Below are 12807 nucleotides of genomic sequence, written 5' to 3'. Positions count from 1 at the left end.
TCTAAGGCCAGAAAAGACCATTATGATCATCTAGTCTGACCTCCTGCATAACAGGTCATGGAATTTCTCTGAACAATTCTTGCATCAGTCCCCTCACTTCTGCCCATGTGTCAGTCTACTGAGTGGAACCGTGCTTCAATTTTAAGCCAGGACGTCAGCCCTATGATGAGTGACACTAGTTCATGTTCGATGAACAGAAACAATGGCTAAGGCACATCAGTAGAAGGTTCCAGGCCTGGATCAAAGAAAGCCCTAGGAAGAGTTTTTCATGGGTTGTGGCAAGCCTCGGCTCACTCTTAAAAGGGAGTCTAGGACACTTAGCCTGGCTAGTCTAAGTCACTAAAAGGGATTTAGTTGAATTAGCCACTTTTGTAGAGACTTATTTCACTTACTTAGCCATTCAGCATTTTGTTTTAATAGCTGCAGTGAAGTCCCGATGTCAGTACACTAATGCCAGGAAAGAAACCATTTTCTTACTTTGGCTCAGGTAGATCTGATTTTGGCAAGACAGCTGCCACAAAAAGGCAGCTGAGAAACACCAGTGTCATGAAGCTTCACCTTACTGTGCTGAGCAAAATAGGTCCACGCTGTCTGTTTAACAGTGCTCTGACAAATACACTTGGTGTATAAGGAATGTTACAGATATGCACGTCCATGATTTCACTGTATTTTGTTTAACAATATGACATCTTCTGTTTATAAACACATGCAGAATTTCCAATATGTAAAATTTTGCCCTGAAGGCAAAGGCAAAAATGAATCAGAAAAAGGGCTTCTAATGACAGAATATAGTTTATGTTTTTAAAGACAATAAAATTAAACAAATGAAGGAAGATTTGTTTTTTCAAATGAGAGGTAGGGTGGCATGGGGTGAAATGGAACACTGGCACATCATAACTTTCACTCCAACCACTGCAGATGACCCTCAAGAGAAATGGCTCTAACGTAATCTGCAACGGAGGGGTTTCAAAGTCTTGAAAGCTTAACTTTACAGTCCAAAATTCCTTAAAGCGAGGGTGGTCTCCTGAACAGCAAGTCTAGTTATTTTTCCCAGATCACGTATCTTTAGTGTCTCCTTTGCTACGATTTTGTGTAGGCCTCCAAAATGCAAATGATGTCACAGTGCTCAAGCGTCTTCATAAGAGGAGCTCACCGAAGAGAAGAGTTCAGTTTCCAGACACCCAACAATATGAGCTCCCATGCAGTTTGCTGATCCAGCCAAGCACCTTCCCTTGTTCTTTGCTGGGACCTTACAGAAGAAGATTTTTCAGACTGCGACTTTCTCCATGACACTGTCTGTGACGTGCACCTCATCCGCTTGCACTGTGACTGTGGCTGACTGACCGCACATGTGCTGGTGATCCTTCCAATCCTGCAAAGGAGCACGCAGAGAGAATGTGAAAAAAGAGAGCATCGGGAAACTGTGGGTATATCTAAACAGCAAAAAAAAACCCAAACCTGTGGCAGTTACTCTCAGAGCCCAGCTCAACTAACTTGGGCTTCAGAGACTGGGCTCCAGCCAGAGCCTTTACACTGCTGTTTAGCCCTGCTATGCAAGTGTAAGTCAGCTGACGCAGGCGCTGAGATTCGTCGCTGTGGGTCTTTTCTGCTATGTAGATGTACCATGTATGATCTCGTGAAAGCCAACAGCAGTAGCACCAGATATGGACTTGGGATAACTTATTTGTATAGAATGTCTGTTTCCTCAAAGTATCTCTAAATATTTATCAGGCTTTATAAACCGTATTAAGGAAGTGCTTCCCCTGACACTGGGATGAAATGCAGCAGCTGCTTAACAGTGCACAGAAAACAATACCAATTTAGGAGAGGACATAAGGAATAAAGTATCCGACCAAAATCACAAAGGGAATTTAAATAGGCAGAAGGTCAATTCCCCCAATTGGAATTTAGTCAGGAAACAAGTCAGCTACCCCACCATTGTGAAAAACATGCCAGGAGTTTTAATTATCACAAAATGGCGAGGACCTTGGTTGTAACCCGCATCTGAAAAACAACCCAACACACTTCTAGCATTGTGCTAGGGCACTGTTTCACTACCAACAGGGGAAAGTTGGCCTTGACCAATACCCCTTTCTGATAATATCCTCTCTTACCTGCTGGTCTCCTATTCAAATATTGATCAAATCCAACCCTGCTTAGCTCATGAGATGTGTTGGGATCACAGCCCAGGAGGGGAAGGAGGCAGATCATAAATGAACTAGTCTAATATTTACCAGCAAGAGAAGACAGAGTTTGGGGTTGCAGCTATCAATAGCTGGATTAAACTACTCTACTGTATTATTTTTTCAGCATCAGCAGCATGCGAGGTGTTTTGTTCGTTTGGAGCAGGCACCTGCACTGTCTAGTAAGAAAGTGAAATTGTGACTGTTCGGTATTGCCTACATTTTATATTGAACAGCTTGTGTTATGTTGTTTGTGTTACACTGAGGTAATCTGGTGGGACTGCTGCCCTGAGACTCTCAAGAAAATGACATCTAGATTTTAGCAGGATACTGCAGCAAACATTCATTCATTTTTTGACTATTTCAACAATTGCATTCTAAGTGGAAAATGCATACTATTCAAATCAAAACCAGGCAAACAGGATACAAGAAGAGTATTAATTTGTTTAGTATTAAAAAAATTGATTGTTTATTCTCACTGCATTTGACTTCAACCAACTGGACTGAATTAGGACATGCTCCAAGAACATAACTTTGGCTAAACTAAATTTTTGGTTCACCTTTAAGTTCTGGCAAGAAATAGGTACAGAATGTGCCAGTAAACAGAATGTGAGGAACACACGGCACAGAAGATTTGAAAATTTTATTAAAACTAATGTTAAAACTGTATAACACACAAGTTAAGACAAGGGTGTCTGTACATCTGGGTATAGTGCTTAAATTATCCAAGGTTGGTTTAAAAGTCATACAATACCACCGCACCTTTTCATATTTGTTTTTCCCTCCTGGGAAATCCTGAGTTATTTCTTGGTTTGCTTAAACCATGCCACAATCCACGTATTTGTATGATCACCAGTGGCAGAGATCTCATGCTACCTACGGTATCAGTAACACCACAGACCAATGTATTCTGGCAACTTGTTAACAAAGCAGGAAGAGCCAGGGGAGGGTATACATTAAATGTTATTTCTGTGCCTCTGTGACATTTTGGGGATCACTCAGACCAGTGACAGGTTCAATCACCACCTGCCCTGACACCTTGAGTGCCTCAGTGTGATGCTGCTATGATTCAGAGCCCTGACACCAGCAGCCAGCCTACAAGCATACAGGCCTGATCCTGGCATCCCCCAGCCTAGCTATGCCTTGCAGCCCTTCTGATCCAGAATCTCCCCAAATCCATCTACCCTATGTTGTTAACTCCCAGACACTCAGACTTCTCCCCTTTGGTTCGTCATCCCTGATGGAGTGAAACCTGTCCCCGTTAGCCAATCATTGCGGGACACACTCCCCACAGTTTGAACAACAGAGACCTGTTTGGGGTAAAAATCAACAAAAGGTTTATTTAATAGAAAAATGCAAGCTGTCACAGCCTCACGCTCCTGATAGTTCACTTGGTGAGGGGGGTCAGGACCCATTTCAGGCCTTACCTGGATTTTCATTTTACCTTGGGAGTTCACCTTTAACAGGTGAGTTGCCAATCTTAGAAAACCCTCTCCAAATATTACAAACAGGAGGTGGTAGCAACATCAATGAACATGTAATTGACACACGGGCACATGTTAAGTGTGCATGGGACATGAATGAGGCTGCAATGAAAGTTGTGTGTTACACCACGAGGGAGATTAACGTGTTGTGTGGGTGTGTTTCCTTTATCAGTTGGCGCTTGGAGGAGGTTCCTAATGACAATGCGGAGTCTGTCATAGTGGAAATGTGTTGTGTGCGCATTAGGGGACAGTTAACTTGTTGCCTTGTTTTTTAGGGATTGCATGATGAGAGATGTCACACTTAACTACCCTTAATCTCTTTTTAAAGGACAGTTTAGTTTCTGCAATACAGATAAGTGATGCACATAAACAGAAGAACTTCACTGAAAATGGTCTCATTTTCCTCACCTCCACTGCGGCTTCTCTCTGATTGGCAGGGTCTGCTTGGTACACTGTCCCAGCATGCTCTCTGCTGGTGACGTCACAACCACCACAGCTCAGCACTGGAACATGCAGGCAGGCTGCCTATAGGGACACATACGTCCCAGTTGTAAATTTGCCTTTTAAAAAAATATGATTGACAAACTTACAAGAGGCGACAGACCCTGGGGATGGTAAACAGAAAAAACACGAACCACCTAAAAAATGCAGGAAAAACTCCCCAATAGCAAGAATGACCACACTCTTACAGGCAGCCTGTATGTTCTCAGTCATGGGTGTAATGCTGAGTGCCTGCAGAGGTTACAGTGTGAACAGCAGCCAGTGATCTGTCAGGTCTGCAATCTGTAGACTTGCATTAGAAGATAGGCTCACACATACTAATATGCTGGCCTGTCCTCTTTATCCTGCTTATTTGGGGGTATTCAGTATATGCTTGCACCTGTTTCGCCAGCTATGCTGATTGCCTTTAGACAATGGTGGTATCTGTGACATATAAAGAATCCATTACCTTCCGCTGGCAGAAAGTTGAGCAGTAATTGACTTTATGGCATCCGGTGCACTCATTCATTGCCTCCCGACCACAGTTTACACAGGACTGCTGCAAAAAAAGGACAAAGTGGCCAGGTCAGGGATGACAAAAAGCTAGATGCTTTCAACTCAAACAGCAGTCTGGTTACACAGGCTAAAGCTCAGAGCAGTGCAAAGGGAAAAGCAGCACAATGGCTTAGGGAACAGTTTTGGAAATCCACTCTCCCTTCCATCTTAGCCTAAGTCACTTCAGAAAGCAAAACAATTTTGAGCCAGCATAGCGATTTCCTAGTACTCCATCCTTCTGCCTTTCTGAAGAGCAAACAAAGCTATGAATCAGACCCTGGGACACTGGGGAAACCTTGCAAACATCACACACAGGTTCCCCCCTCCGTGTTTTACTTAAGCTGACCTGATGTATCTGAACACGCAGTCAGCCAATGGAGGTAAATAGTATATACAACTCTTCATTACAGTGGATTCCTCTCAGACTCCACTAACAAACTCTTTACATGTGTCTCTCTAGGCAGAAGTTTAACCCTTCAGCCACCTTCAGATAAACTCAGGGTTTAACAAGAATGGACCAGGGCTTGGAAAAGGGAACTTCATCTAAATTACCTCCAGGTAAGTTTTAAGTATGCATTGCTCTCATGGAGCCTTCGCACACAGATATACTCTAACCCCCAGCTGGGCTCCCCAATTTTCATTCCAGATACGTAACAAAAACTTTTATTTTACCAGTGTGCTTAGCTCCTTTACACCCGTTTATTGCTGGCTCCGACTGTGATAGAAAAGTGTGCATGGAAGTTCAAATAGCTGGCTCAAACGCCACGTTTAATTTTCCCTGATTTTCACAAGAGGAGGAGGGGTCCCGCATACATGGAACGTTATGGAAGCAACATCTAGGCACAAGACGACAAAATGAGGACTGACTTTCTGCCTTCCTTGCTTTGCTGATCAAAGAGAACATGATTGCTAATATGATCAAAACAGCAATTTCCTAACAGGAAAGAGAGAGAGGTAAAAAGGCTATTTTAGAAGCACAGACCCAGAACCTGGGGGTAACTGCACCATCTCTCTTCATACAGAAAGGACGAATGGATTATGTAACTGCAACATCTAGTTTCATAAATATTTTGATGTCCATTACTTTATCCTTATCTCAAGAAAACTCCAATTAAAAATTAAAAGAGTTGTACATTAACTCCTCACATAATGTTGTAGTTATGTTCCTGAAAAATGCAACTTTAAGTGAAACGATGTTAAGCAAATCCAATTTCCTCATAAGAATTAATGCAAATGAGGGGGTTAGATCCAGGGAAATTGTTTTCACCAGACAAAAGACTTATATATAATACTATACACACACACACTGTAAGTTTTAAACAAACAATTTAATACTGGTACACAGTGATGATGATTGTGAAGCTTGGTTGAGGTGGAGGAGTCAGTGGGTGGGATATTTCCCTTACTGCTAAATGATGACCTAGCAATTGGCTGAGGCCTCAAGGGTTAACTCTCTCTCTACACAAGGCAGCAGGAATGGAGGAAGATATGCGCATTTCCCTTAAGTACACTGCCTTGTTAATTAGATCAGCTTGCTGATAGGCAGCTGCTGCAAGCTCCCTCCATCCTGGTCTGTCCCCCATGCTCTATGGAAGATGGGGTAAGCGGGGTGCAAGAGCAGGGGGAGGGGGACATCCTGACATTAGCCCCCCTCTTCCTTCCCTCCCCGCTGAACTGCAGGCAGCTGCTGCACAGGGAACTTAGGGGAGCAGGGAGCTGATAAGAGGCTACCAGTCCACCCTGGTTCAAGCCCCCACCAGCTAGCTGCAACGGGCTGCTCTTCCTGCAAGCAGTGGACAAAGCAGGTGGCTGCCAAACACGGAGCATTGCATAACTTTAAACGAGCATGTTCCCTAATGGATAAGCACGAAACAAGGTTAACCTGGACGACTTTAAGTGAGGAGTTTACTGTATATTTACGTGGGAGGATCATATAACCCGGGCAGTCAGGGTACATTTTTACAGCTCATTCAGTTTCCAACTCATCAAATTACCGACATGTCATTAGCAGGTCAGAGCAGTGGTGTAATGCCATCACAGGAAGTAGTTCTTGGCTGTGAATACATTGTCACACTGCGGCAACATTAACATAAGCCATATTTAGTTTAGCTGCTTCCTCTCTCTTTCAGGCACAACTGATTTAACATCCAGGCCCCTATTAACACTCAGCTCATTCACACTGTCTGTTTGCATCTTTTCTGCATACCTAGAAATAAAGTCAGTGCAATCAAACTATAGTCCGAGAGTGCTAATGTTCAGACATAAATGCATAAAAACCAAGGAGAGAGTCAAGGCTCCCACACCTCGTGTGAACTCATCCCCACTGATCCTTAGCAAAGTTAGTCACTACCACACACAGTACTATGAGATACTGAAAGATACACTAATACACAGAGAGCATAAATATTATGAGAGGCCTGTCGAGTCGTCCACAGACAATGCTGTGTCCTCTTAATGAGGAGATCTAGTTTTGAATCCCAACTCAAAGCCCTACTCCCAAAGCTGCCAGGAATGTAGAGAGATGTAAAGGTGATGGCCAACTCACAGAGTGAGAGGTCAGCTTCCTATTCTTCACCAGCAGTACCTGCTATGCTAACACAGCTGGGGAGGGACTCAGGTCAGTCTGTCTGGCTGGCCAGAGGACAGTGGTGAAATGAGGCTTGTGAACATGAAAAGCCATGTGAAAGGAACACCGGATTTGCCAGATCATATTGCTGGCCCGTCTAGCTCAATATCCTTATGTCTGCTAGAGGACAAAACCAGATACTTCAGAGAGAAATTAAATAAACCTGATAGGCACGGCTACGCAAACACTCACTGCGCTCCACTGTGTCGCACACCATGCGTCTGTGTGGACCCAGCTGATGCACACTACACGTTCCCTAGTGCGCTTTGTTGCGCCACAAAGCACGCAGTAAGTATTTGTGAGGACAAGCCCTGTATCTTTAACTGAGAAAGGACAAAGCAGCAAGTACACGCCTAAAGAACACTCTTAAAGCATGTGACATTTACAGCTGGGATTTAAAGGCTGCAACAGCAGCCTTGTTCTTACCTTGATGATGATTTCTGTTTTACCATCGACATCTTCCGTTTGTTGAAATAACTGGTTTTGATATTGCTGCAATGAAAGAGACATTGGAACCATTACTTGGTATATGCACCATGGTTGTGAGGTGTGGCAGCACAGGGAGCTGTTTATATCAAATGATAAGTGTGTCTCGGCGTGATGGTAATATAAATAATAAAGATACCATTACTTCAGCTCATTCTGCTCCACTACTGGATTGGGGGCATCTGAATGAGCCATTACCATTCCTTAAAAGATGACACTGTGGGGTCCACTCGAGGTAAACAAAAGAGCCTGCACCAAGATGCTTTGCTTTGATCAGACATCCTGGTTAACTGCTCATGTAACTGTCAAGTAATGGCAATGTTAAAGCAATCCCACTTCTCCCCTCCACCCAAACAGGAGCTCATCCGTTAACAGGGTGTCTGAGGGCATGTCTACACTAGGGGTGCATGACATTGTATAGATGCTTCCCACACTGATGGAAGGGGTTTTTCCATCGATTTAGATAACTGACCTCCCCGAGCGGCAGTAGCTAGGTTGATGAAAGAATTCTATCAATCTAGCCATGTCTACACTGGAGGTTAGGTTGGCTTAACTACAGCACTCGGGGGTGTGAACACTCCTATACACATGTAGCTAGATCAATCTAAATTGTAAGTGTAGACCAGGGCTTAGTCTTGCATGACATGACACTTACCAGAAGAAGCAGTGCGGGTAACAATGGTATACGGCTAAAGGCATTTCATGACCACTAACTTGAGTCAAATTTCCCTCCGACCACTAAAAACCCACATCTACACTGCAATAAAAAACTGCAGAACTGAGTCTCAAGAGCCTGGGGCAACTGACATGGGCTGGGACTGAAGTGTAGACGTTTGGCCTCGGGCTGGAGCCTGGGCTCTGATACTCCATGCGGAGGGCCGGTCTCACAGACTGGGCTCCAGCCTGAGCCTGAACGTATACACTGCACTTTTTAGCCCCACAAACCTGAATCAACTGACCCGGGCCAGCCGAGGCTGTGTCACGGGTTTTTTATTGCAGTGTAGACGTACCCAGGGAGACCAGATAGACTCTGGAGGAATGGAATAGCCCATAAATGAGAACAGGAAAAAAAACCAGACAAAATAAATGTTTCAAACCTTTTAGAACTGACAATCCTATCCCCTAAAATACAAAAACAAAAGTGGGGGTAAAGGCTCCATTGCAGTCCAGCTACCCAAGTAGAACTAAAGGCCAATCTAGTCAAGTCAAAGAACATGCATGCAAAATCCTATGGATTTATTATAATCTTCACACTAACCGAGTAGACACATTTGGCAAGGACAGACTGGCAAAGCTGGATTTTTTTAAATATTAGGCCAGGTCTGTAACGTGGTTTCTCTGAGAGGCAGTGTTACAGTCGTCTGCTCTGCTGTCTCATATTTGCTGGCATACAAGAAGTAACCTGTCCCAAAGAAGTTCGCACTGTGTGTGTCTCAGGGGACTTTCAGTCCCCCCCCCCCCATCAGTTTCTGAGTACAACACATGTTCTCTTCCCCGCCCCACCCCATCCCCAACCTCCCATGGGCCCACATAAGGAAGGAGTGAAACCAGATTAGATTCAGTACTGACCCAGAGTTAAACCTCAGGGGAAGTTTAAAAAGAACCATTATATACCACCGTAAAGAAAAGTAGGTTTATCTGAGAGTAGGTCCCCAATGCTTAAACAGATTAAGGGCTTAATTTCAGATCATCTTTATGACCTGGCATCAAGGCATTTATGTTCCTGTGAAACCACAACCTTAGAAATCCTTAAGTCACCATGACATGGAATCAAATTAAGAAACTCTTGGGAGCTGGAAAATAATAGATGGAAATATCTCACCCCTTATAGCAAGAGGCTTGGTTTAGCTCTGGCTTTATTAAATTAAGAGACTCAATCTGTCTATGTAGCATGCAAAGTACCAAGCACAGAATCTTTAATACTTCTAGTCATGCTTAGACACAAGTAAACAGTCTCATACTTGCAGCAGAATTTAATACGTACAATTTCCTGCTTAGAATTTGATGCCAAAATTTTGCCCAAGCTAAAGGCAACCTCAGTGGAACAGCAAAAATAATTGCTACTTAGAGATTTTGTTTCTACTTTGGAGTCAGTTTTAAGCAGAATGACTTTTCCTGGGCAAAGGGTGACCTCAAGTCTTGAGACAGACTGGAAAGTCAATTTGCACCAGCTGAGAATCTGGGTCTGACCTCCACATTCTAGCTAGTATTTGTTCTTTTGCCACCTTACCAGATATGTATTTGCACAAAAGAGGCGAAGAATCATACTGGAAAGAAAATGCATGTTCTTCCAGGAAGGTTAAAACAGGCCTTCTAGTATCAAGTGGAAGGCAAACTACCTATGATAATACCAATTAGCTAACGTGAAGTGTGGGAAAATGCCATACTGCTTCTGTAATTGTATTATTTTATTATTATTATTTGCACCTAATGCTCTGATCTGTATGACAGGAATTAAGAACGTAGGAATATAAGAACATAAGAATGGCCATACTGGGTCAGACCAAAGGTCCATCTAGCCCAGTATCCTGTCTTCTGACAGTGGACAATGCCAGGTGCCCCAGAGGGAATGAGCAGAACAGGTCATCATCAAGTGATCCATCCTGTCACTCATTCCCAGCTTCTGGCAAAGAGAGGCTAGGGACACCATTCCTGTCCATCCTGGCCAATAGCCATCGATGGACCTATCCTCCATGATCTTATCAAGTTCCTTTTTGAACTCTGTTATAGTCTCGGCCTTCATAACATCCTCTGGCAAGGAGTTCCACAGGTTGACTGTCCGTTCCTTTTGCTTGTTTTGAACCTGCTGCCTATTTATTTCATTTGTTGACCCCTAGTTCTTGTGTTATGAGAAGTAGTAAATAACACTTCCTGACTGGTGTGGAGAAAGTAAATAATGATTTTACAGACCTCTATCATAGTCCGCCTTAGTTGTCTCTTTTCCAAGCTGAGAAGTCCCAGTCTTATTCATTTCTCTTCATATAGCAGCCGTTCCATAAACCTAATCATTTTTGTTTCCCTTTTCTGAACCTTTTCCAATTCCACTATATCTTTTTTGAGATTAAGTGACGCATGTTAAATTGTTAAATATTCCCCTCCAATACATGCACACACAAGCGCAGTCCCAACCAGCCATAACAAACCCTTCAGCAATGGTCTACACAGTCATACAAACGGATGCACAATGCTGATAGCCAATTAATTCTAGCTCTAGGGGCTGCCACAGGCTGTGAGCTCCATAGCGGAGGACTTCTTCCCTGCCTAATTTTCAGTGAAGAGTTATAGGATAGCCACCAGGAAGCACGCCTATCAGGTACTCCTCCAGGCCCCACTCCTTCCTGGAATATGCAGATGAAGTTATTTTCACCTCCATTTTATTTATTTGAATCAGGAGTCCTCCAATTACGGGCCACAGATCATCAGCGGTCTGGAGAAACTGAGACACTTCAGACCCAAGCAGAGGGAAATTGGGCGTGGAACTGAACCAAGAGAAAGAATCTCTCTCTTACAATATGGTCTCCAGAAAAATTTGGAGAACCACTGATATGAACTGCACCGATTGTTGTCCTATGTAGAATAATCCATATACTAACTACTTTCTGTGTACAGCTAGACTCCTAAAATGCCTGACCCTTTTCCATTTAATTTCATGCCCTCCTGTCCTGAACTGTTTCAATCTTTCTGGGAAAACAATTCAGACAATCCAGCTGTTAAATCATCTAATCTTCAGCCTGGTCCTTAAAAGTAGTATCCCCTCTAACACTGTTATATTGAAAGGATGGGACTTTTTCTATTGTTTTTCTACATTAATTCACAGAGGAATGATATTTTATATGCATATCTTTGGCTTAGGGTCTTGGACTTTTTTAATGGCTTAAACAGTATTCATTTTGCACAGAATATGGGAAAGGATTTTTGGTGGGTTTACATGTTCTCTAAAACCTGCTCGAACTAAATGGCAGCTTAACAAACACTAAAAATATTAGATTTTGCAGACGTTTCGGGCTTTGTGTAAAGTTGTGCCTTTCATCCATTCCTTTTGGGCTTATCCTGAAAGATACTAAGCACCTCTTGTGAAATGCTGAGCATCCTCAACCTTTAAATGCAGAGTATCCCCCATCATCACCCCACTCTATTTAAACAAAAAGACGCAGTGAAACCAGAATTCAGTGACCAATCAAATGTAGTTTTTTTAAGGGTCTTTCAATAAGGGTGGCTGAGAATTTTACTTGACTAAAAAACAGGAATATCGAAATATGAAATATCAAATCATACTTCCTGGATACCAATAAATATTTTATTGTTTAAAACACAAATACTGAGATACTTTCATTTTTATACAAACACATGAAATACCAATAGTTGATAAAAAGAATTTTCTTTAATGTGTAAGATCACTTTTAGCCAAAACATAGCTCTGTCTGTCACTCACAATAAGCTGACCGTATGTAAATGATGTCTGGTGTTTCCATGTGAAAACATACAGCCATACACAGAACTAAAGTATCAGCTGCATGCACACCAAATGTTCACATATACTGGGTGTGTCTTATGGGCACTGAGGTCCAAAGCATTGAAATAGAGGTCAGTCTCATATCTGGGACTAGTTCTAGGGGGTCTCCGATTGCAGAGAAATAGTAGAAGTGGTCTCCATTCAGAAAATCTTTGGGGTGATGCATAAAAAAAGTGGCTTTTAACACTGGTTTCATTAGTTTAAAAATGCTGGAGTTATTTAAACTTCGAAACTCAGACATGATCAACACTGCATATGTGTATCAATGCTCTGGACCAGTAACACCACATTCCAGTGAACTTGTAATGGTTCTAATGGACTGACAACATACCCTAACCATTTGTAGCATTGATGCAGTACTACCTGCATGAGACACTCCCGTGTGCAAACTGAGACAGTTCCCTTGGAGCAGTTACTGTTACAGTAGGGTTGCGACAGTCAATGGTGGAATCTTATATTTCAGCTTTAAAAAACTGCTCT

General features: G+C 42.8%; 1 protein-coding gene across 2 annotated transcripts in view; it reads right to left on the bottom strand.

The window, feature by feature from the left end:
- Window positions 1-213: 213 nt before the first annotated feature.
- DEAF1 (DEAF1 transcription factor) overlaps window positions 214-12807 on the bottom strand; it is a 43173-nt gene continuing 30579 nt past the window's right edge. Inside the window, exons 11-14 of one of the 2 annotated variants that reach the window (XM_045012692.1) lie at window positions 7755-7820; window positions 4617-4706; window positions 4076-4192; window positions 214-1372 (exon numbers count right to left, since the gene is read on the bottom strand). In XM_045012692.1, the coding sequence (XP_044868627.1) occupies window positions 1268-1372; window positions 4076-4192; window positions 4617-4706; window positions 7755-7820 (378 nt within the window). In that variant the 3' untranslated portion in view covers window positions 214-1267. The remainder of the gene's footprint in view (window positions 1373-4075; window positions 4193-4616; window positions 4707-7754; window positions 7821-12807) is intronic. The other variant, XM_045012693.1, reaches the window with a different exon arrangement.

This window comes from Mauremys mutica, chromosome 4 (assembly GCF_020497125.1).
Source record: "Mauremys mutica isolate MM-2020 ecotype Southern chromosome 4, ASM2049712v1, whole genome shotgun sequence".
In the NCBI taxonomy this organism is placed as follows: domain Eukaryota; kingdom Metazoa; phylum Chordata; order Testudines; family Geoemydidae; genus Mauremys; species Mauremys mutica.
Note: the sequence above shows the minus strand (reverse complement) of the source record. Positions and strands in the feature narration are given on the sequence as shown.